The sequence below is a fragment of the Eumetopias jubatus genome, unplaced genomic scaffold, assembly GCF_037043125.1.
Source record: "Eumetopias jubatus isolate StellerSeaLion01/CBP00866 unplaced genomic scaffold, mEumJub1_p1.0 scaffold_12, whole genome shotgun sequence".
NCBI lineage: Eukaryota > Metazoa > Chordata > Mammalia > Carnivora > Otariidae > Eumetopias > Eumetopias jubatus.
The window spans coordinates 107,153,659-107,179,249 of NW_028274818.1; the positions used below are offsets into that span (position 1 = coordinate 107,153,659).

General features: G+C 42.5%; 1 protein-coding gene across 4 annotated transcripts in view; it reads left to right on the forward strand.

Moving 5' to 3' along the window:
• The window catches only part of RNF216 (ring finger protein 216), a 149,544-nt gene that overhangs the window by 42,410 nt on the left and 81,543 nt on the right, over nucleotides 1-25,591 (forward strand). For all 4 annotated transcript variants that reach the window (XM_028088420.2, XM_028088422.2, XM_028088423.2 and 1 more), the window contains exons 6-13: nucleotides 627-729; nucleotides 2,104-2,268; nucleotides 9,342-9,456; nucleotides 13,147-13,286; nucleotides 17,018-17,068; nucleotides 17,985-18,122; nucleotides 19,846-19,994; nucleotides 20,495-20,573. In XM_028088420.2, the coding sequence (XP_027944221.1) occupies nucleotides 627-729; nucleotides 2,104-2,268; nucleotides 9,342-9,456; nucleotides 13,147-13,286; nucleotides 17,018-17,068; nucleotides 17,985-18,122; nucleotides 19,846-19,994; nucleotides 20,495-20,573 (940 nt within the window). The remainder of the gene's footprint in view (nucleotides 1-626; nucleotides 730-2,103; nucleotides 2,269-9,341; nucleotides 9,457-13,146; nucleotides 13,287-17,017; nucleotides 17,069-17,984; nucleotides 18,123-19,845; nucleotides 19,995-20,494; nucleotides 20,574-25,591) is intronic.

Below are 25,591 nucleotides of genomic sequence, written 5' to 3' on the forward strand. Positions count from 1 at the left end.
GTATTCTGTTTTTTGTGTGTGTGTATATCACATCTTCTTTATCCATTCATCTGTCGATGGACATCTGGGCTCTTCATAGTTTGGCTATTGTGGACATTGCTGCTACAAATATTGGGGTGCAGGTGCCCCTTCGGATCACTACATTTGTATCTTTGGAGTAAATACCCAGTAGTGCAATTGCTAGGTGGTAGGGTAGCTCTATTTTCAACTTTTTAAAGAACCTCCATACTGTTTTCCAGAGTGGAGCAAACTGTTTTTAATTGCTAATGTGCATATGTTTTCCCACCCCTTGTTTGTTACAGTTTTCTGACAAACCGTAGGTACTCTTCATCTAAATTCTCCAGTTCCATACTGTTCAGCCAGTAAGAATTTGAGTGACTTCATGACATTGACACCTGACAGGAGTGTGCATTCATTAGTATGTTTATTGCTTTTTAAAACTAGAAGCAAAAATAGAAATTAAGTATATCTGTCTTTTATTTGTCTATTTCATTTTTCTGATCTGCAAACAATTTAATAGGCCAGTCATAGTGTATGATGAGGCACGTTATTTTTCATTGTATTTAAATCAGTGGCAGGTGTGGGATTTGGAAGCACTGTGAAAATAACATCATTTATTTTTGCAGACTTTGTAATTTTCTTCTGGAAAATCCAGACTATCCAAAGAGAGAAGACAGAATCATTATCAACCCCAGTAGCAGCCTGCTTGCCAGCCAGGATGAAACAAAGGCAAGTGTTGTGCTCTTTGTTTTGCAGTCTACCTAGAAATGCTCTGCTTTTTTCATCTTTGTGATAAGAAAGTGCTTTGTTGGGACACATTTTTTAAAAACTAACCAGGAAAATAGGATTTCAGAATATACTTATCCCTTCAGTGGATTTTCCCAACCTGAGTCACTTTGGATTCTGTATTTAACTTTTGTTGTAACTCCATCATCTCTTTCCCACAAAAAGTTAAACACCTTCCATATCTTTAGTCTTACAAAGCTAGTTTTTAAAATGAAACAAGAATTAGCCAGGATTCTTTGTATCATTTTGGTGGGTTTTTTTGTTTTTGTTTTTCAATATTTTATTATGAAAATTTTCAAACATACAGTAAAGCCAAAAGAATTTTACACTGATCACCTATGTATCTACCAGCAGTACTATTAAAAGTTAACATTTTATTATATCCACTTTGTCACATATCCATCCCTCTGTCCATCAGCACATCTCTCTTATATTTCATTTCATTATGATGCATTTCAAAGTAAATCACAAAAACATCAACACACTGCCCTATACATACATACTTTAGCGTGCATTTCGGCACCTAGAGTTCAATATCTGTTTATAGTTTTTCTTTTGATGTAAGATTTATATACAATGCATACACCTGTATAACCAAATCCTGTATTAAAATAAAAAGTTTGATTTTTTTTTTTAAGATTTTATTTATTTGAGGGAGAGAGAGAGAGCAAGCACAACTGGGTGGAGAGGCAAGAGGGAGAAGCAGACTGCCCGCTGAGCAGTGGACCACCCCCCGCCCCAAGCCCTGCTGACGCGGGGCTCGATCCTGGAACCCCGGAACCATGACCTGAGCCAAAGGCAGATGCTTAACCAGCTGAGCCACCCAAGTGCCCCTATTTTTTTAAATCTTAATCATCACTTTATTTGTAATCCTACCTAGCATTTAGCGTGTCAAGTGGTGAAGGAAAGTCTAGATCAGAACTACTTCATGGCTGCTCGATCCTTCTATTCCCCACACATTCCTTTGACCATCTCTTTTACGTATTCTGTAGCAAGAGAAATGCTGGTTTTTTCTGAACGTTTTGTGGAGAGAAATTGGCTGAAGGATGGGTTTCAAATCCGTAGCTATACTTTTTACTGGTTTTGACTGACACAACTAGTCTTCAGACTCCAGACGGCTTATTTAACCTCTCTGAACCACTAGTTTTTTCATCTCTGTACAGGACTGGTAACCTCTGTTAGAGGAGTCATCGTGTATACAAATGAGATGATTCTGTTGTGTAATAAGCAGTCCTTGAAGTGATACCACCTCGTGGGAAATGCACTATCTGGCCTCCTAATGTGCTTCTCTCTCTCCCTCTCTCTCTCTCATTTCAGTTGCCTAAAATAGACTTTTTTGACTATTCTAAATTGGTTCCTCTTGACCAGCGTTGTTTCATCCAAGCTGCTGACCTCCTGATGGCCGACTTCAAAATGCTCAGCAGTCAGGATATCAAGTGGGCTCTGCATGAACTCAAAGGACACTATGCAATCACCCGAAAGGTGCTCTACTTGGTCTTCCTGGTGGGGTCACACCTCTTGACTACTTCTTCCCATGATAACAGAATGAAGAGTTCAGCTTGCGGAAATTGGGATGGTTTATGATGGCAAAGAGCTTAGGAGTTTGTCAGGGTGAAGATAAATAGACAAAGGTACTTGCTGATCAGGAGGAACCGAATGAAAAGAAATAATAGATTAGAAGCAGGGAAGTTCTGAGGGCACCTGGCTGGCTCAGTCAGTAGAGCATGTGACTCTTGAACTCAGAGTTGTGAGTTCAAGCGCCACCTTGGGCATGGAGCCTACTTAAAAATAAAAAAAAAGTTTCAAAAAAGCAGGGAGGTTCTGGTTTGCCCATGGAGGGTAATGAATATTATTGTAGAGGGCAAGATGACTGGGTGTGAAAGGTGTGTTCTAGTGCCCTTCCTTGCTTTCCTGTCCAGCTAGGGGTAGGTCTGCTGGTGAATGTGGCCTCACCCTGAGTCTAGGCCCCTTCCCCCTTATATGGCCAAGAAGATCGAGGCAGCTGTCAACAAACTCCTCTAATTGTAGGTTAATCTTAGGTAAAATTACTGAGGGGAACACAGAGTTAGTGCTTTCTGTTTCTGAATCTCATTCCTCATGCCAAATAGGGAATGCTGTATTGTCATTGAAAAATAAGGAGCATCCCCCTCCCCCCAAAAAACCAGGGACCACAACTTAAGGCCCTCCTAGCATCAACGTTGCTCCAGGGGTTCCTGACACCTTTGCAGAACTCCCAGGGGGCCCAGATGTAAAGGGAAAGGGCAGCAGCACGAGGCAGCTCCTGTGGCCTGGGGGCAGGTTGGTCCTGTTAGCAGTGTCCCTGCCACTGTCCTGGGACCAGTAGAAGGAATTGGCTAGCTGATGCTTCTCCTTGGTCATCCCACAGCCCACTCGTCATTTGGGTGAGAGGTTGTAGGGTTCTGTGGCTCACCTCTTATTTGTATCTTCTTTACCACTTTCCTTGTCTTTCTGGTCTGTCCGATTTTTCTATGCTGTCTGCTTGTTTTGGTGAGTAGTTGGAAAATTTACAGCGTTTTGAAGTGGGGTTGGGCTGGCCTGTTTGAATGAAAGTGGGGTGTTTAAGGGTACGTACTATTTGGCAGAAGCTAAAACCTGTTGCGTTCAAGTTAGAACTTCTCCCTGCTGTATGCAAATGGTGCCCAGGGGTTCTGTCCTCTGGACAGTGATGCTCTTGTGGACTGGGTGTGGGAAACACACCCCGAGATGTGTTCTAATTATGGCCATAGCACATCTTCCATGTGCCACTCCCCAGACGTGATGATAGCTTAGTCTCCTGCTATATATGTGTGTGTGTTCACTAAAGACAGTCACATTTCCCTGGATTTTTCTCTCTTTGTATTATAAACCTCAAACATACATAAAATTAGAGATTGTCCTATCAACGAGCCCCTGCTTACCCATCACTCAGCTTCAGTAACTGTCAGCTCCTTCCTAGTTTTGTTTCATCCCACGTGACCCACTTCCCCCCTCCCTGTTTTGAAGCAAACTCCAAGAATTGTTTCATTTTCTTTAAATCCGTGACTATTTCACTGTTTACCTTTAAAAGATGAAAAACAATCTTTTGATTGTTTTTTCTTTTGAAAAACAATCAAAATACCATTATCACACCTTCAAAAGTAACGTTATTAGATATCCACTCATTTTGTTCAAATTTCTCTGGATGTGTCAAAAACCTTTGGTCATGTTGAGTTCCAAGTAAAACTCTTTCTTGCAGTTGGTTGATGGGTTACTTAAATCTCTTAATCTCTTAAGTTCTTTCTCCTCTTTCCCCCTTTACTATTCTTGCTGCTCATTTGTTGAAAAAAATTGGTTGTTTGTCTTACAGGTTTTGACAATCTAGATTTTGCTGACTGTACCCTGCGGTATCATTAACTGGTTCTTTGGTACACTGTATTTCCTATAAATTCAGAGTTAGATCTAGAATCTTTTTTTTTTTTTTTAAGATTTTATTTATTTGACAGAGAGAGACACAGCGAGAGAGGGAAGACAAGCAGGGGGGAGTGGGAGAGGGAGAAGCAGGCTTCCCGCTGAGCAGGGAGCCCAATGTAGGGCTCGATCCCAGGACCCTGGGATCATGACCTGAGCTGAAGGCAGATGCCTAACAGCTGAGCCATCCAGGTGCCCTAGATCTAGAATCTTGATCAAACTCAGGTATAATTTCTGTCCCCCCCTTGAATTTTTATTCCATTTCTGCCAAGTGGGTCTCTGACTTTGAGCCGTGTCTTGAACATGCAGAGCTTCAGTTCTCTCGGATGTTTTATGTGGCTAATAGGAGAATTAAGTGGGATACAGTGTAGGGTGAGCCCATCACAGTGCTTCCTGTGTATCAGGTTTCAGTAATAAGTTCCCTCCCTCTGCACTTCCTTCTCTGTGCAAAGGAACAGTTGTCAAGCCTCTGTATGTAGGAATTTCCCAGTGGCCCATCTTTCAGTGTGATCTTAAGAGTCAGTCCTTAGAGTAACGTTACAAGAGCCTTCTCTGATGCAGCCTCCTTAGGTTCACAGTGCTGAATTACACGGGAGGGGCCTGTGACCCCAGGGCCTGCTCTGGTTTGTTCCCAGCCTGTGGTATGGAGGCCCTGGGTGCAGGAAGACTCTGCCCCCAGTGTGTGTGTGTGGTTGAAGATATTTTAGCTCAGCTCTTTATGGACGTATCCTGTGTGTAGGTTTCTTGGAGACCACAGTGCAGCTGCAGTAATGTTTCTTCTGGTCGTTAGCTCTGTAGGGACAAAAGTGCTCTCAAAACTGGATAACTTCTAAACTGGAGGGAACAGATCATCCTTAAAACTCATGGCAGGAGTTAATTGTTAAAATGAATGTTGATTTTTATCAAAGTAATTTATGACCATAACTTTAAAAATCAATTAGTGCCAGAATGCTTATTTGTAATTTTTTACAAATTATAGGCTGAAGTCCCCTTCTTCACCCTCTTCCTCTGTTTTCCAGACACAACTTGATTCTTATTTGTTCTTTTTCTTTTTCTAGTACTTACCTCATTTATGAACACATTTATGCTTGATTAGTTTTAGAAATCATCCATACAAACTCACCTTTTCAGTATACAGTTCTTGTTAAATCTGTTTTTAAAGTTTTTATTATCATGACTGTGGAAAAATGTTCACTGCTGCGGCAAGTAAGGTACTATGATAATGTCTCCTTTCTTGAATTTTCTATTTTTCTTGGAGTTAGAATTGGTTGCCTCTGTCTTTTCATTTCCTTTTTTCTTTTTGTTGCTTTGTTTTTTGATGCTGTGGCTGTCTTTTCATGGCTGACAACTCTAAAACGCTGTTTTAACCACAGTTCGCCTGTTGTCAAACCTGCCCATCAATCCTCAGTTCATTTTTGTCCCTTCCTCCTCCATACCTGTGTATAGCTGTCCGCTTGGGAGTTCCCTTTGCCTTTGGACAAAGCCTGATCCACTGTGTTCTAGATCCTGACAACTTTCTCTGTCTTGGTTTACACACTCACACTTGGCTGATAGTTCCCCTGGGTTGAAAACTGTTGCTCTGCCAAGTTTTTCCTCAATAATCCTGCCACAGATAAAACTGTCCCTTTCCTTCAGACAGCATGTTGAGTGCCTGCTACAGGCCATGCACTGAGAGAGTCACAGTGAACAGTGGAAGGCTCCTTCCCTTGTGGAGCTTAATACTAGTGGACAGTGTCCTCTATTTTAATCACCCCTTAACTTCTGTTCCCTGACATGTGCTCATTTTGAGGGTCTCCACTCCCCAGCCTCCCCACGTTTCTCCCCTGTGTACTTTAATGATCACCTCTGTCTCCTTACAGGTGACAAGGTCTGCATTTTTGGACCTGACCTCTACCAGCGTCACAGAGGAGTCTGTGGCCACTCCTCAGCTTTTATTTCATCAAATACCCATTGTAGTATTTCTAGGTCATGCCTTAAAAGAATTTTGGCCATTGTCAAGATATCCTAAGAATCTTAGCAGACTGTATCCTTGGTTCTCAGAACCAGTACCTTGAATGGGGATTTGATTTGTGAATGTGAGCAAGCTGGAGGGAGAAATGCCAGATAAGTGTAAAAGGAAAAAATATTTACAATATCTGTTGTACCTGTATTCCTCCTGGTAGGTTTTTTGTTTGTTTGTTTTTTAAGATTTTATTCATATATTTGACAGAGAGAGACACAGCCAGAGAAGGAACACAAGCAGGGGGAGTGGGAGAGGGAGAAGCAGGCCTCCTGTGGAGCAGGGAGCCTGATGCGGGGCTCGATCCCTGGGATCATGACCTGAGCCGAAGGCAGATGCTTAACAGCTGAGCCACTCAGGTGCCCCCTTCCTGGTAGGTTTTTTTGAGTACTTAACTTTGTGATAACTATTGGCTAGACCCTGAAGACAGTGGCTTCTGTAGAACACAAATTAGCTTCCTTCTGAAGAGCTTTCAGTCTATTTGAGAAGATTAAAGGGGAAAAAAGATTAAAACGGTGTGATGAGTGTTAGAAAAGAGCAAATAAAAGTACGTGAGAGCACCAGGAAAGAAACGAGGGTGTTATTTGAACAGGATCTTAAGGGAAAGATGTTTTCACTGGAGAAATCTTACGTGCAGAGGCAAAAAAAACAAGTTACCATGGTGCCTTTGGGTATGTAGGTGTGAATTATAGCTAGCAGTTCTTGAAAGGGAAGAACTCTGATTTATAATTGTATTTGGTCTATTTAACTAGATCTTTAGTTAATATTAAGATAAGGGATGGTTGTCGTAACTACTGAAGTAAGATTTTGCAGGCTCCTTTAATTTATCAGCAACATTTGTTTTAAGGTACACTTTTCTTGACAAGGGCCAGTATGGATTTTTTTCCTTCTAACTAGAAATAGTATTTAAATGGGACCAAGGTAATGACCTCATTTCATCTCCAGACAGGAGGGTGGTGTGGTTGAAGACCCAGTGGGCTGCCAGTTAACAAGCTCTGAGTTCACATTGCCATTTCATTAGTTGCTGATAAATGACATCTACCCTTTAATCATCACCTCATTTATAAAATTCAGGTTATCATAACGTGTCCTGGCTTTTTTCTTGGGTTTTTGCAAATAGCCCTAGTTCAAGGATGGAGTGTTTATCTTCTAGGTAGAACTTGGTAGAAATTAGTGGTTTTGCTGCGGAGTACAGACATATGACTTTAAGATTGATACATAAGGTTTGTGGGGAACACCTCGGATAGTCAGAACTCCAGAAAGAAGAAACAAAGCAAGGGAGGATGTTGATCAGGGAGATGGAGAGGTAGTAGGATGACTTCTGTTGGGCAGCTCTTGGTGGGTTTCCCTGAACCACTCTGTGAGGACAAGGTGATGTCCTTCTCTGTAAGCCTCGCTTCCCTCTGCTATGAAAGAACCCCTTCCTCAGAGAGTTGCTGTGAGAATCCCATGACCGGAGGGGTTACCAGACCCACACAGAGTGCTTCAGTCACAGAGGTGTATAAGCACATGGTGATTCCCTTCCTGTTCCCAAACCTGAGAGCTTTGGAAAGGAGGGGATAGAAGGTAGATGAAGATGGATAGATGATCTGTCCCTCTTCTTAGCTAAAATAGTTGTTCTACCCTTCTTTCATTTTACCAGAGGGACACACAGCTGTTTTCCTAGGATAAACATTCAGAATGTGACTTAACTAGCAACATTCCTGTAACACATAGATATCCCTGTAACCTTTTATTATTCACCAAGAGTATGAAATGCAAACCATGCAGGTTGCCAAGGATACACCCTGGGCTTTGGTCACCTTCTCTGTCTTCCAGAAGCCCATTGTCCAGTGGAGGGGATGACATGAAACAGAATCAAATAAGTGTATCATTACTGTTACCAGCATTTCAAAAGAAAAATGTAAGGTACTTGGAAAGAGTGTAGCGGGTGGACCGAGAGGCTCCAGGAGGGCTTCCCTGAGCAAGAGACATTTAACCACAAACCTGAGTGTTCTGTAAGGAGGAGTTCAGTAAGGGGGAGTTTGGGGGTGTCCTTTCCTTGGATGAGGAATACTGTAGAAGAGCCAGTTTGGAGGAAAAGGATCATGAATTCAGCCTGGGAAGCATTGAGTTGCCAGCCTATTGAGTGAGGTTTGTGAGACATCCAAGTACAAAGAATTCATCTGGGTGCTTGAATGGCCAAAAGAGGTGGGATCGTGAGGGTCATCAGCACATGCAGGGTGACCTCCCCAGCTTGGACGAGGTAGGCACAGGGAGAGGTGAGGCTGCCTGGAGGCCTCCCAGCATGTAAAGACCAAGTGGAGGGAGGGTGGTGAGGAGGAGTGGGCAGAGAGGAGGTGGGACGCCAGAAGCGGGGAGCAGTCCGTGTTAGCAGTACTGCCAAGAGGCTAGGTAAGATGGGGACCAAAACATAGGGGCGGGGGTTGGCCTCCTGTTACCAAGTAGATAAGCTAGTGGGAAGATGGGTTTCGGTGCCTGATCGGAGGGAGTTGGGAAACGCACGCAAGGTGAGATGAGCAAACACGGACAGATGGCCCCTTTGATAGGTTCAGGCTGGGGTGCGGTGGCTGGTACCTGAAAGGGGGAGGAGGGATTATTTTTTTTTTTTTTTAAGATGGCAAAGACTTGAGCACATTGAAATGTCAATTGGAAAGATTTAAAAAAAGCTGAGGGTACAGAAGAAAAGGGATTATCACTGGCAAAGACTTTTGCCCTCCAGTGTGCTGTACAAAGAGGAGACGCAGGTGAAGCTGCAAGGAATATGGGAGTGTTGGTGGAAAGTGGTCCCAGAGGTATGCCATTTAGGGTGTGCCTGTAGAGTCTCAGTCGCCAGCCATCTGTTAGGTGACCCACCCTGTATGTAGCCAAGGACAGCTTGCACACTTGCTGTTTTCTTATGTTGCCCTTTGTCAGTAAGCATTCAGTTCTGCCCTTTCAGCAGTTTATGAAAGTCAGAAAGCAAAAATAATGCTGCAGCCTGTTTCTGGTAAGCTATGCAGGGGAGCTGGCTGAAACTGTGAGTCAGAATGAGATTTGGGGTTGCCTGCATTTCCTGTATTCTTGTGTCCCATTTACAGCAGTAACTTCTCTGTTTCTCAATTTTTAGGCCTTTTCTGATGCCATTAAAAAATGGCAGGAACTATCACCAGAAACCAGCGGAAAAAGAAAAAAGAGAAAAGAAATGAATCAGTATTCTTACATAGATTTCAAGTTTGAACAAGGTAATGGCCAACTTTGAGTTTTGCTGACTGTGTGAAGCGGCCGTGCGGAGCCCTCTCCTTCCCACACAGCCCGTAAAGGCCGCTGTGGCATGGCCACCCTGCCAGGCCAGCCCAAGGACTGGCTGCATGGCCTGCTTTGGGGACACATTCGTATGTTTAGGAAGTGACTGTGGTTGTCACCCTCCTTCTTTCTGCCTAAGGTATGCCGTGACCGGAACATTGTGTGCAGTGGCAAAGAACTCACATGTGGGGAAGTGTTTGGGGACACTCTCAAGCTGGGGGGTGGGGGGCTGGTCATGAAGGTTTGACAAGAATTAGCTTTATCTCTAGGAAAATTACCTAGGCCAGAGATTGATTGCTCACTGCAGAGGGATCGCTTGTGCACCTGAGAGAGTGACTTCTGCACAGGAAAAGCCAGCAGTTCCTAAACAGCCACTTATGTGCTGAACTGCCGAGAGCCCTTCCAGAGACGTTACTTTGGGTCTAACCCCCACCCCCAGGGTAAATGTGTTGAATTTTACATCACATTTGATCTGAGTTGCTTGTGTTTGAGAAAAGAGCCCACTGTAACTTTTCCTATAGATTATGTCATAAACAGGAATATTTTCCTTTTGTTTCCTCTTATCTTTCTCTTAAATCTGTACTTAGTTATGTAACTTTGTTTCAGGTCTGACTAAATGGAAAATCTAGGAGCTAACCATAGAGTTGGAAAGTTTTTGGGGGTTCTGAGCTCCTCAGGATCTAAAAGGAAACCCCTAGGTTCTGATTCCTGAGGTCCCTGAACTAGTCTGTGGTGCAGTGCTCTCCTGTCATGACATTCTCACAGGTCTGCCAAAGAATGAGAAAGTGGGGGCAGTGTGTAGGTGGTTCTTTATTCAGCTAAATTTATCCAGTCTAGACTCAACATCCCAAGTACATAGTCGATCCATATTTGTTTCTGTCAGTGGTAGAGAAAAGAAAGTACCACTTTGCAAGATGGTCCACTCCCTTGTTGGTCAGCTCTCTCTCTTAGAAACTTCTTTTATATCAGGTCAAAATGCACCTTCCTGAAATTTCTTGCCATGGGTATAGTTCTTGTCTCTGAAAAGACTTGGAATCTGTCTGTTGCTGCTTTGTCTTTCTGACTGCCCTTCTCTGTGTGTCTCCTCTAGCTTGTCAGAATCTGTTTGAAAGTCTGGTTGGACAGAATACTCCAGATGAGTCTGCTGTGTAGAGACAACACACATCATTAATATTTACGACTAACAGATACACTTAACCTTCCTTGACAGCAGTTTACAAGTATAGATAGTCTGAGAGTCCTCCATCTATCTGCTCCAGGAATCTAATTTTCCCCTTTTCAGCCATTTTTCTATCCTAGCACCACTGTTTGGGTTATACGTTGCTTGGCTCAAAGAGGGAGTCAGGATTCTCCCTCCACTGTCCTTTTTATGGTTTTATGAGCTGACCAGTAGACAGTCTTCTTCTGAAGAGCCTGGGTAGAATCTGGATGTAAACTGAACATCAATAAAAAATACAACATACTGTCTTGCAAAGCTGACCAAGACAAAAGAAGACACAAATTACCAGTATCAGGAGTTTTCACCCTTTATAGGGGATCTCACCATAGACCCTACAAACAGCTAATGCAGAATACTGTGAACAGCTTTACACACATAAATTTGACAACTTAAATGAAATAGACCAGTTCTTCAAAGAAAAGACAAAATACCAAGACTTATCCATGTTTAAATAGATAATTTAGATAGCCCTGTAGCTCTCAAGGAAATTGAATTCATAATTTTAAGTCTCCCAGAAAAGAAATCTCCAGCCTCCTTTGGTTTCACTGAAAAATTCTTCTAAAAATGTTTAGAAAAATTAACGCTAATTCTACATAGTAGCTTCCAGAAAATAAAAGAGTAGGAAGCACTTTCCAGCTCATTTTATGAAGTCAGTATTAACCCAGGTAACAAAAGCAGACAAAGCACAAAAAACTATAGACCAATATCCCTCATGAATAGGCATGCAAAATTCGTTAACAAGCTACCAGCAAATAGAAGTTAGCAATATATAAAAAAATTATGTGCCATGATCAAGTCAGGTGTATTCCAGGGGTGCAAGGCTAGTTTAATATTTTGAAGAACAATCTGTATAATCCACCATATTAACAGGTTGAAGAAGGAAAATTACGTGACCATGTTGATTGATGCGGAAAAGGCATTTAACAATATTTAACACCTAGTCAGGTTTAAAATTCAGAAAATTAGGAACTTGAGAGGAGCTTCTTCAACTTGATAATATCTACAAGAAAACCTAAAGCTAATACTCTATTTAACGGTGAATCCTTTCCCCCTAAATCAGGAATGGGGGAAGGAGGTCTTCTGTTTACTGCTGTGCAACATGAATTGAAAGTTATAGCCAATGAGGAGACTCCAAGGAATCTACCGAAAATACATCTTCTAGAGTCATTGAGTGTCATTGCAAGGTATAAGGTCAACCTACAAAAACCGATATATTAAAAAAAAAAAAAGATAATATTTCTATATACTGGCAATGAGCATGTGGAAATCAAAGTATAATACTATTTGTAACTATTTCCCCTCCATTAAATACTTGGCTTAAATCCAACAAAACATGTATTAAGACTTGTGATAAAAACTAGAAAACACTCAAGAAAGAAACCAAAGGTGCAAGTCAGTGGAGACCTGTTTTGTGATCGTAGGCAGGAAGGCTGAACGTCGTAAGGATGTCAGTCCTCCCCGAATTGATACACAGATCCCAGCAAAGCTTTTGGGTAGCTACAGGCAGGTTTGTCCTAGAATTTCTATGGAAAGACGGTACTGGAGTAGCCAGAATAACTGCTGAAGAGAATTAAGTGGGAGAAGGATCAGGAACCAGGTAAATACTGATAAAGCCAGAAGATGTTATGAAGAAGAGACTTCAGACAGTGAATAGAAGATCTTGGGTGGAATAAGCAGTTTTCTATAAAACAGAAATTACCAAATCCACAGAAATAAAAAAGCTGAACAGGCCAATTACATGGTCTGATATTTTATTCTGTTATCTTTTACTCTAAATGTTACTTATTGTAGATTTAGGTATACTACTCTTTCAGCTTTTGTATATGAAAGGTTTCAAAGTAAAAAGTTTAAAAAACCTTCATAAGACACATGTGTACCTACCAGCATGGCCACGATTACAAGCTGACGGTACAGGTGATAAGGACGTGGTACGACACACTGCCAGTGGAGGGAGCGTGTAAATTGGCACAACTGCTTTGCAGAACTGGCACTATTTTCTAAAGCTGCAGATATGCCTATCTATGATCCAGCACTTCCCCTCCCTCATGTATGCTCTGCTGAATTGCAGACACATTCAGCAATAGTAACCCACAACTCTAAACCCAGCTGTCCTCAGTGGAATGAATAATAAAGTGTGGTATATTCACACAGTGCAGTACTGCCAGGATAGGAGGGACCTTCCATTTGGAGCATAACAAGGAAAAAGAAAACATTAAACTTAAAATATGTGCATGATAAGTTAGGGAATGGTAAGGGGCTGAATTTTCCCGCATGTAGAGTACGTTATCGGAGTTAGAAACGTACTGTTTGGGGGGTATGTGGGGGACTGGGCCACAGGAGCCTGGAAGGGATGCCCTGGATTCCTCGCAACAGTTGTCTGCATGATTTTGCATTGTCACATGTCTTCTAGGTGACATAAAAATAGAAAAGAGGATGTTCTTTCTGGAAAATAAGCGGCGACATTGTAGGTCTTACGACCGGCGTGCCCTTCTTCCAGCTGTGCAGCAAGAGCAGGAGTTCTATGAGCAGAAAATCAAAGAAATGGCAGAGGTAGGAGGACGGGTTTGGGGTGTGTTTCTGGCATTCTGGTTTGCTCTTAGGACTTAGTATAAAACTATCTTTTAAGATTTACATTTTCTTTGAAGCAGTTGGTTTGAATAAACTAATACACTTATAAAGCTTTCTAAAAAAACAGAACTGGGTTTTGTAAGGATATTGACTAAAGTTCACCATTTTATAAATCAGATTTATGTTAGAGAATTTTAATTGGAGCTTAGTGAACATATGTATTTCACCTCTCTCAGCCTCTAGTAACGAAGAACAACCAGAGAGAGATCCCAGTTAGCTCTTCAGTTCTTCCAGATAAACTGTCAAGTGTGCAAGACAACCTGAATGTTTATGTACTGGTGGTTTACTACATATTTTCTAGACCAGTGGCTCTCAATTTGACCCATGACCCCCTGAGTTCCCAAGACTCTTTAGGAGGTCGGTGAAGGCAGATCTCTTACCCTGATGATGAGACATTATATTTGCCTGTTTCACTTTGTTGAATCTGTTCTGACAAAACAACAGCAGTGGTACCTCAGCATAAATCAAGTCGGTGGCACCTTTCTTCACCACCATGCACCCACATTTAAGAAAGAAGTCCATGTTACCTAAAAATGCCTTTGATGAGGGGCGCTTGGGCGGCTCAGTTGGTGAAGGTCTGACTCCTGATTTCAGCTCAGGTCATGATCTCAGGGTCTTGAGATTGAGCCCCATGTCCAGCTCTGCACTGGGCCCTCTCCCCCCACCTCCCCTGCATGCATGCCTGTGCTCGCTTGCTCTCAAAAAAATAAGTAATAAAAAATAAATAATGCCTTCAACGAAACAGTAAAATTTATTCATTTTATCAAATTTTGACCCTTGAGCATGTTAAGTTTTTGCTGCTCTGTGTGACAACGTGAGAAGTCCACACAAAGTGCTCCTGCCGCATCCTGACTGTGATGATGTCCCAAGAAGCACTTGTGCCTTTGAGTTGCAAGCTGCCAAATGAGGCACTTCCCCCCCCCCAAAAAAACACTATTTTTACTTGAAAAAATGCTCACAGAAAAATTGATTATTCAGGAGTAGGCATTGGGCAGACATCATATCAAAAATCAAGTGATTATTTGTGACCAATGATAAAACTCTACATCTCAAGCAGAAATTGGAGGTTTGATTCATCTGTCACAGTTACTTCTCATCTGTTACATGAAAGCCTGTTGGTGTAGCTTGCACTTTAATGGATCTTCCACACATGCGTGATTTTAGCCTCTAAAACACGATAATTTGTGAGTTATGTAGGTCTTCCAGATGTTGGCACATGGTACAGTATCAGACCGTTGCAGTCATTAATTTCTCATCAGAAAAGTGTTAACAGTGTTGGCGGAATGCTTCTTTGTAGTCCTTGTCTTCGTCCACATTGTTACGTGTCTGGCCAGTGTTACCTCGTTCAGATCATTGCCTCTGTCCTGGTCTCAGTTGTTCTTGACGACACCCCTCCTTTCTGGCACACAAGGTGACCCAGGTTCAACCTCTGCTTTTCTTGACCTGAACCTGGAGTCACCCGCCTCTCCAGTGCACCTTATTTTCTTTTAGTGGGAATTCATACTGAGGCTGCTATTTCAAATTTGGTTTACAGGGGTTTTTTACTTCTTTCATTTTATGTTTGTACTTCTTTTCTCTTATGCTGAAAATCTTGATTTTACATAGTATTAATATAATGACTTGTTTTCTTTATCCTATATTATATACTTAATATTTCTAAAACAGCAGTCCATATTATTACCAATAAGGGTGGCTCAATCGTTGGGCATCTGCCTTTGGCTCGGGTCATGATCCCAGGGTCCTGGGATCGAGCCCCGCTTTGCAGGGAGCCTGCTTCTCCCTCTCCTACTCCCTCTGCTTGTGTTCCCTCTCTCGCTGTGTTTCTGTCTGTCAGATAGATGGAATCTTAAAAAAAAAAAAAGGTTACTGAATACAGTCTAAGATTTATTGATAACTTTCTTGTCAGATTATATCAGATTAGGAATATGAAATCAAAATACTAAAAAGTCACTTGGAATAAGTGTGTGGTTATGCCATTAACCTGATAAACAATGAAGTTTTGATATGATAAATGATAAACAAGTTTATAAATTTTGAGGTATTGGTTTTTGGGTTTTTTGTTCTAAGATTTATTTATTTGAGAGAGAGTGCCAGCAGGGGGCGGGGCCAAGGGAGAGGGAGACAGAATCTCAAGCAGACTCCCTGCCGAGCATGACTCTGGCTGGATCCCAGGACCCTGAGATCATGACCTAAGCCGAAATCAAGAGCTGGACACCTAACCAACTGAACCACCCAGGCGTTACTTGGTTTTTGGTTTTTAATTTTTTTTTTTAAGTTTATTTAAGTAATCTGTACACCCAGTGTAGGGTCAAACTCATGACCCCAAGATCAAGAGCCACAGGCTCTTCCGACTGAGCCAGCCAGGTGCCCCTCTGTATAACCCTTGTTAATAGTCTTGACTGTCTTTCCTAATTTTATGTAAAAGTAAATATATCGGGGGGGGGTTGTTGGGGTGTTTTTGGTTTTGCCTATCTTTCTTGCCTGAAAGGTAGCACATTTTTCTGCCCCTTGCTTTTACTTTTTTTTTTTTTTTTAAGATTTTATTTATTTATTTGACAGAGCGAGAGAGCACAAGCAGGGGAACAGTAGAGGAAGAGGGAGAAGCAGGCCCCCCCCTCCAAGCAGAGAGCCCGATGCGGGACTCGATCCCAGGACCCTGGAATTATGACCCAAGCCGAAGGCAGACGCCCAACCATCTGAGCCACCCAGGCGCCCCTGCCCCTTGCTTTTAAACTTAGCAGTGCATCCTGATGATCACTCTTAAGCAAACCAAAGGTTTTTCTTTCCTTTTAAAACTACCTAGTGTGCCATTGTCTGCAGTAGCAGTGTTGATTCAGTTATTCTCTTTAATGGACATCCAAGGTTGCTTCCATTGTTTTTTGCTATTATAAATAGTGCCATGATATTAAATAACCTTGAGCATACTGTATTTCCTATTTCTGCCCCAGAGTATCTTAAGAATACATTCCTATATGTGCTTTGGATGAATCAGAGTATCTAAATACTTAGGTACCGTGTTATATAATGCCAAGTTTCTTTTTTTTTTTTTTTTAAAGATTTATTCATTTATTTTGAGAGAGTGAGAGACAGAGACAGAGAGAGCACATGAGAGGGGGGAGGGTCAGAGGGAGAAGCAGGCTCCTCGCCAAGCAGGGACCCCAATGTGGGACTCAATCCCGGTACTCCAGGATCATGACCTGAGCCGAAGGCAGTCGCCCAACCAACTGAGCCACCCAGGCGCCCTATAATGCCAAGTTTCATCCGTAGTGGTTGTGTTGGTTTGCATTCTCACCAACAAAAGATGTTGTCAAACTTGGTTTTTACCCATTTGGTTTATTGTTTGCTTATGCTATTCTTTGCTATTCAAAAGTGTTGTTATTGTACTTGTCTTTCCCCTTATTCCTTCTACATTTTGAATCAGATTCAAGAAAGCGTCCCTCATATTTTCTAGTATTTGTTTGGTTTCCTTTTTTATATTTAGCTTTCTTGTGCATTTTAAATTTACTCTGAGGTACCTTTTTAAGCTACTAAACTGTGTAACTGAAGAGATGATTACTCGTAATAGAGTTCTTTTATGTTTATGGAAATAAATGCTAAATGTTTGTGGCATCTTTACTAAATTTGTGTCTGTATGTATTGGTTTTGTTCTTCAGCATGAAGACTTTTTGCTTGCCCTGCAGATGAATGAAGAACAGTATCAAAAGGTAGTTTGAAATCTCACTAATTCATTTTTTCTGGGTATTTACGTGACCTGTTTTTCTTTATCAATTCCTGGTGGCAAACTGGTTCCCATATAACCTCCTGTTGATCTGCTGGGTTTATGGTTCAACCGAGTTACAGTTGGGTGCTTGAACCACAATGGGCACTCCTAATCCCAGACTGGGTCAGAGTTGAAGCAGAGATAACGACAGAGTTGTTTCTCTTAAAAAAAAAAAAAAAACCTTTCCTGGAATCCATTGAATAGACTTTTAGAGGAAAATTTAGAATTCTGGTGTCAAAACGTTGGAAGAGATACGTCTAACCGCAGGACCAGGTTACCTTGTCCACTGTCTGCTCTCCTCACCTCATGGCCTTTTCTAGCATAGTGGGAATGGACTGGGGGCTGGATCTGCCTCTGCCAATGAGAAGAGCAGATTTCATGGTGCTCCAGTACTGGAGGTTATGCTCTAGCTAGCTTCATGGCCCCGTAAGATAAAAGTGTGGGCTGAAACACAGCCCCCTCACATTCCTGCCTTCTAACGAGAAGAGCAAAATCCAACTTTGGAAGCTTTTTGGAATAACATCTCTCATGCCACTTGTCCCTGACTCTCATAGTCATATTAGCATCTGAGTATAGATGTTATGGTTCTGTTGGCACCATGGAACTCATGATATGATCACTTTATACAAAGGATGACTCCGAAGAATAAAAACCCATGAAAATTCTATCTTTAGTTATATATTGATATTTATACTAGCACCTCAAGCTAGATATACAGAGCAGAAAACAGCTCATCCGTGTCTTATGGCTTCTAGAGGTGGCTTTTGACCTCAGCGTGTGTTTGGGAATGGGGGAATATGAAACCTAGCTGCCCCTCTCCTTCAGTGTACAGCATCTCATGTGTCTCTGACGGCCTGCAGGACGGCCAGCTGATTGAGTGCCGCTGCTGCTATGGGGAGTTTCCATTCGAGGAGCTTACTCAATGTGCGGATGCTCACTTGTTCTGCAAAGAATGTCTCATCAGATATGCCCAAGAGGCAGTCTTTGGATCTGGAAAGGTGAGAATCATGTAATATTCCCACACGCAGGAAATGTTCACAGAGTATGAGACCCCATTTATAGAGAAGTGTAAATGCCTCGTCGAATTGCTCTTTCTGGGGTGAGCTGTAGCTTTTAAGACATGCTGGTATGTGTGTGATTCCTAGACAGCCCCTGGCTGGTGTGATTGTGTTGGTTGTAAGCAGAGTAGATTTCTTGGGGAATGGCGCTGTTTATTCCAGGAGCACCGACTTCTTTACTCATCAATCCATTTTGTAATAAAAAATGAAAAGATCCTTGCAGCTGTTTGAATGAGAGTGCATTGTTGGGGTTTTTTTAAACAAGATTTTTAAAGGATTTTATAGTTGTATTAAAATGAACTAACTATTGGGACACCTGGCTGGTTCAGTCAGAAGAACATGTGACTCTTGATTTGGAGGTCATGAGTTTGAGCCCCATGTTGGGGTAGAAGTTACTTAAAAATAAATTGGTAAACTTTAAAAAAAGATAAATAAAGAACTAGAGGCCTTTAAAAAAAAAATGAATAACTTTCCACTATCATATTTCTCTGTCCAAAGTTAGTATCTGTTGATACCAGCATAACGTAATATGAAAAGGAGTTTTGTTTTGTCTTAAACGATTAAAAACCAGAATTACTTTACTTTTCTTTTTTTTTTTCTTTTATTTATTTGACAGAGAGAGACACAGCCAGAGAGGGAACACAAGCAGGGGGAGTGGGAGAGGGAGAAGCAGACTCTGGCCGAGCAGGGAGCCCAGTGCAGGGCTCGATCCCAGGACCCTGGGATCATGACCTGAGCCGAAGGCAGAGGCTTAACGACTGAGTCACCCAGGCACCCCCAGAATTACTTTTCATAAATGCCTGACCAATAATCAAATCATTCAACATCAGTTAGTCTAAAGTCAGTTGCAGTTTAATCAAGAACAGAGTAACCGTTATGAGCAGAATAGTGTGGCAGGCAGAATAATGGTCCCCCAGAGATATCCCCATCCTCATCCCAGAACCTGTGGATGTGTTACCTTACATAACAGGGGAATTAAGGTTGCTAGTTGGGTGGCCTTGAAATGGGAAGAGTAGCCTGGATTATCCAGATGGGCCCAGTGTAATCACAAGGGTCCTTAAAAATGTACGAGAGAGGCAGAAGAGAAGTTGGACTGATGTGGCGTGAGAAGGACTCAGTGTGCTGCTGATGCCTTTGAAGATGACGGCCAGGGCCCGCTGGAGCAGCTGTCCCGGAGGCTGTCTTCCTTTCTCCTGGAAGAGTTTTAGTCCCTTGACTCCATCTGAAAGGGGTAGGATCCAGACAGAGGCTTTCCAAACAACCCCCTTGGTTTTAGTCTGTATTCCTGTCAGTCTCCTCTTCTACGACTCACCTTCGCCTTCCCCAAGGTCTAGACCTCCAACCTTTTCAGGGTCTCTGGAGGAAATCAACTCACTTCCCACAAATATCTCCTTTTCAGACACTGCACCATGACCTTCCTTGTTGCTCTCCACCTTACTGCAGTTTGGACTGATAGAGGCCCTCTGATGCTATATCACAGATGGACTTTGTGGGGTTTTATTATGCTTTCCTTGTCTTGAGTGTGGTCACTTTCTTAACCACTGTTTATCCGCTTCCCATTGAGGGAGGCATTGAACCACTGAAGCTTTTGTTTTTCTAAAAATTTGGTTGAATTTTCTTTCTTTAATTTAATTTTTTTTGCCTCCTGACATTATAATTCCAGTCAGAACTCAGCTGCATGGAAGGCAGTTGCACATGTTCATTCCCAACCAGTGAGCTGGAGAAGGTGCTTCCCCAGACCATCCTGTATAAGTACTACGAGCGGAAAGCTGAAGAGGAAGTTGCTGCAGCTTACGCCGATGAGCTCGTCAGGTGAGTTCTCAGAGTTGGAGAGAGTCATTGGTCACCTCATTCCCCATTATGAATATTGCCTGAACACTTTCATCAGATGATGAAAATCTGTAACAAAGCTGGATCTTACAGGTCTTCTGGCATTTTCTTCTGAGCAATAGGGAATAATTTTATTAATGGGAAAATCCACATTTCACATTTTTACTCACATTCCTTGGTACCTCTTAATCACTTGGCTTATGGGTACAATCGTTACGCACTGGGTTGGAGGATGGAGGAAAGGTGACACATGCGAGGAGTTCTCACAGAGGTAGGGGTGTATATGTATCGAGTGGTTTGCACTGAGGCGGGACCCAAAATGGCATCTGCATTTCCTGGTAAGAGCCAGCACAAAGGAGAGCCTCAGTCCGTGTTTTAATTAAAAAGGAGATATGGCTGTCCAGCTTAAAATTCCATATCAGTATGAACATGGAACCAATTTAATATTCTGAGTAATATTCCTTCTGCTGTTTTGATTGTAGGTGCCCCTCCTGCAGCTTTCCTGCTCTGTTGGACAGTGATGTGAAGAGATTCAGTTGTCCCAATCCTCGCTGCCGAAAGGTAGGGAAGCAAATTTTTTTCTAGATTTATTTGAATTTTGGTGCTACAGACTACACTGATGGCCAGGTATCTATTGGTTATCTGCGTGCTGACCTGTGAGAAGGGTTTGTGTGCTCTCCTTTTAATGAAAGCAAATGAAAATCAGTACTTGGTGAATCGTGGTTGATATGGTTGCAGAGATGGGGGTCACCTGTGGAATTCCAGTCAGAAGCTCTAGATTCCTATTGTAGGCCTTCTTCTTATGAGGGCAGATGTCGTAAAATATGAAGGGTTAAAGGCCTGGGCATCGTGTTGGCATCTCTGTTGCATCTGGTAGAATATTCACTAACTGTTCTTATAAGAACTGATTGTGTTGGGTGCCAAAGCCATCAAGTCATCGCGCAGCTGAAATCTTTTTTTTAACTAGACTCCCCTGTGAGCTAAGAATGTCTTAAAATGTGTCAGCTATTTACAAGCCACTTAGAGTTTTTAAGTGTCTAGCATCAACCTAGACAAGTATGTTTTAAGCCATTTTTCTAAAATAGCATGACCAGGGCGCTGGGTGGCTCAGTTGGTTAAACGTCTGCCTTCGGCTCAGGTCATAATCTCAGGGTCCTAGGATTGAGCCCTGTGTCGGGCTCCTTGCTGAGCAGGGAGCCTGCTTCTCCCTCTCCCTCAACCCCCCCACTGGCCTGTGCTCCCTCCCTCCCTCCCTCTCTCAAATAAATAAAGTCTTTAAAAAGAAATTAAAAATTAAAAAAAGAAAATAGCATGACCAGAGTTGAACATTTTATAATATTTTTGCCTTACTGCAGGAGTGAAGAAATGAAAGTAGTCATTAGGAAAGGAGGAAGAAACTAAACTAATGGACTAAATTTTATTCCTTTTGTTTTCAGCATTAACATTTCTTTGTAAAATCTGGGTGTATTCTTAGAATTTATGTGTCCATTTAGTAATTTGTCCCCACCCTCAGGCTTTTGCTATAACAATTTTCCCAACAGTCTCTGGCTTTTGGAACTAAGTGGAGCACCTGACTGCCCTGTGTGCTCCTCATGCGCCCAGCACTGGAATGCCTGGGGAGGCAGTAGCCAAGGGAAGGAAAGGTTGGGTGGGGGGGAAAGTGAAGATGTTGGAGTGTGTTTAGGTCTGAAGGTGAATAGCATCCTGAAGGCTCACCAGCTGGGTGGGGCCAGGCTATGCAGATCTTGAGCACTAGTGTAAGGTGGCAGAGGGGGAACGGCAAGGGGACTGAGATAACAGAGATCTCTTCAGCTGTTGTAGTCCAGGTCAGAGATGCACATCACTGCCAACTCCTGTGGAGTCTCCGTGAATTGCTAAGATGGAGCTGGGAACTACATTTCCTCCGAGAATTCCAAATTAGACTCTACTGATAAGTGTTCATAGACAATTTGGAAGGCCAAAGAGAAGGTGAGGCCATTATTCTCCCAAGACAGTTACAGGCAGTCCTAAGGACACACATGAGTCTGAAACAGTGTCCTGTGAGTGTCTTCAGAACATCAACCTGGGATGTCAGTGAAAGGGTCCCAGTGGCTTTTAAGATCTGAAGCAGAAACATCAAATATTTCGGCTTTCTCTCTGCGGAAGGGATATACATGCCTTATTGAACTTGGAGGTGGCTGTGTAGCTTCTTTTGGTCAATGAAATGTCAGTGTGGATGAGGTCAGTCACTTGCAGAAAAAATGATAACATGATTTGGGGTGATGTCAACAAGTAGGCAGCCCCAGACCCTCCTTCCCCAACCCCCTACGGAAACACTGATCAACATTACACAGACCAGTTCCCTTTGTGAGAAATTTAGAAACCCAGTAGGAGGCTCCTGCATTCCAGACAGTGCAAAGCCAGCTGCATTGAAGCCTGTAGGAAAATTCATGGAACTCACTTGCCAGAGACACTCCCATCTGCACATGTAGGAAACATCTAAATACTCGCTTTCCCCCCACACCCCCGCCCCCCAAGGGGAGAGAAAGGGAAGACTCGAACATAATCTAGCATTCAGTCTTCTTGGGCAGCTACCCAAGGGGCTGGCTTTTGTCTTTCCTGATTCTAAGCAGCACCAGGTTGGAGATTGCTGAGAACAAAGGCAACGTTTTATATATTTACTTATTTTAAGGAAGCTCTGTGCCCAACATGGGGCTTGAATTCATGACCCAGAGCTCCAAGAGTCACATGTTCTACCAACTGAGCTGCCAGGCGGCCCCAAAGGCAACATTTTAAGCTAACATACACTTGCTCGCCGTTGCCCTCAGTTTAGTGTGCAAAGAACTGGAGAAAACCCCCAACTCCCAGCTTCTCCCTGGGAAGGGAAAGAGTTGGAACATGTGTCCAGTGTTCTGGCCTTTGGGAGTACTGCCTAAAGGGCTGGTTATTGTCTCACCTGACTCAGTGCACTAACAGGATCCTGCGTACTCTAGATGCCTGGATGCCTCTGAGAACACTAGAGCTGGTAGGCTTGCTGCTGCCCCAAAGAACCCACAGTTCAGGTAGCTTTTCCCTTGGAGAAAGGAAGAGTGGAACCTACACCCTATGCTCCAGCTTCTTGGGGGAGGAGGTTTTGAAGGGACTGGTTTCTTGCCCGCCTCAGCACTGATGAGAACCACTGTAGTCTGGCTGCCTGGGGGCTGCTGAGAACAAAAGGAAGTTGGACTGCTCCAGAGAAGCTGCAGTACTACAGACAGACACCAGAGGGAGGGAGAGACTATAAGCTCCTAAAAAAAGAAACTTAGCGAGACTTCCGTAATTGAGAATTTACACATGTTAAGTCCAGAGAAGACACCTCCAAAGTAAAGGCTCCCAGAATCTATAGCTAGGCTGGCTGGTGAAGGTCTTTCCCTGTACAAAGCCAGTGTGTAAAGACTGGGAGAGGTGACTGTTTCTTCAAATATGTGGATCCTGCCACAAAGCAACAAGGTACAGGAAGGAATACAGTCCAACCAAAGGAACAAAGTAGATCTCCAGAAAGGACACTAAAGGAAAGGAGATATGTATGTGAATTAACCTGATAGTTCAAAATAATCATCATAAAGATGTTCAACAAGCTTGGGAAAATGATATGTGAACAAAATGAGAATATCAACAAAGAGAAAATATTGAGAAGAGTCAAACAAAATTGAAGCTGAAGAATACAATAACTGATGGAAAATTTCACTAGAGGGATTCATCGTCAGGTTTGACCAAGCAGAAGAAAGAACCAGTGAACTCAAAGACAGGTCATTTGAAATTATCTAGTCAGAAGAACAGAAGGGGAAAAAAAAGAATGAAGAATAAGAAAGCTTGAGGTACCAATGGGAGGGACACCATCAAGTGAACCAGTGTATGTGCTGTAAGAGTTTCAGCAGGAGAAGAGAGAAAGAGACAAAGCTTATTTGAAAAGATAATGGCCAAAAACTTCTAAAATCTGGGAAAGGAAAATGGATATCCAGATTCAAGAAGCCAAATAGGCCCCAATAAAAATGAACCAACACAGTATAGGGGAGAGTTAATATTGTTAAAATGTCATACCTGCACAATGCCACTTGTGATTTAATCACAATTCCTATGAAAATACCAACTGCTTTTTTTGAAGAAACAGAAAAAACAATCCTAAAATTCATACAGAACTGTGAAGAATCCCAAATAGCCAAAACAATCTTGAGAAAGAAGAACAAAGCTGGAGGCCTCATACTTCCTGGCTTCAAAGCATATTACAGAGTTACAGTAATCAAAACAGTATGGTACTGGCATAAAAACAGACCTACAGACCAGTGGAACCAAACAGAGAGCCCAGAAGGAAGCCCACACCTCTGCAGTCAGGGGCACCAAGATTACACCTTGGGGAAAGGTCGTTCTGCTTGACAAATGGTGCCAGACAAACATGACTGCCTGCAGAAGAATGAAATTGGATGTTATCATACACCACAAAGATCAACTCAGAATGGATTAAAAACTGAAACATAACAATCTAAAATTCCTAGAAGAAAACATAGGAAGCTTCCTAACATTGGTCTTTGTAGTGATTTCGTGATTGTAACACTAATAGCACGGACAACAAAAACAAAAATAGATGAATGGGACTGCATCAGACTGAAAATCCTTTGCACGGCAAAGGAAACCATCAGCAGTGAAAAAGTAGCCTATGGCATGGGAGAAAGTATTTGTAAATTATTTCCCTGGTAAAGTGTTAATATCGGTAATACACAAGAAGTCCTATAACTCAGTAACAGCCAATCAGAAATAAGCCAATTAAAAAATGGGCAAAGAACTCAAACAGACATTTCTTCAAAGAAAACCTACAGTTGACCAACAGATATATGAAAAGGTGCTCAGCATCACTCATCATCAGGGAAATGCAAATCAAAACCACGGTGAGGTCATTTCACATCTAGGATGCTCACTAACACAAAAAAGGAAAAAAAATAATAAGTGTTGATAAGGATATGAAGAAATTGAAACTGTTGTTCATTGTTGATGGGAATGTAAAACAGTACATCCCCTATGGAAACTAGTATGGAATGTCCTCAAAAAATAGGGCGCCTGGGTGGCTCAGTTGGTTAAGCGTCTGCCTTTGGCTCAGGTCATGGTCCCAGGGTCCTGGGATCGAGCCCCGCATCAGGCTCCCTGCTCCACAGGAAGCCTGCTTCTCCCTCTCCCACTCCCGCTGCTTGTGTTCCCTTTCCCTCTGCCTGCTGCTCCCCCTGCTTTCTCTCTCTGTCAAGTAAAATCCTTGAAAAAAAATTTTATTTTTTTAAAGATTTATTTGAGAGAGAGCACATGAGAAGGGGGAGGGTCAGAGGGAGAAGCAGACTCCCCACTGAGCAGGGAGCCCGATGCGGGACTCGATCCCAGGTCTTCAGGATCATGACCGGAGCTGAAGACAGTCGCTCAACCAACTGAGCCTTTTTTTAAAAAATAGGGGCACCTGGCTGGCTCAGTTGGTGGAGCGTGTGACTCTTGATCTCAGGGTTGTAAGTCCCAACCCCACATTAGGTGTGGAGATCACTTAAAAATAAAATCTTGGGGCGCCTGGCTGGCTTAGTTGGTTA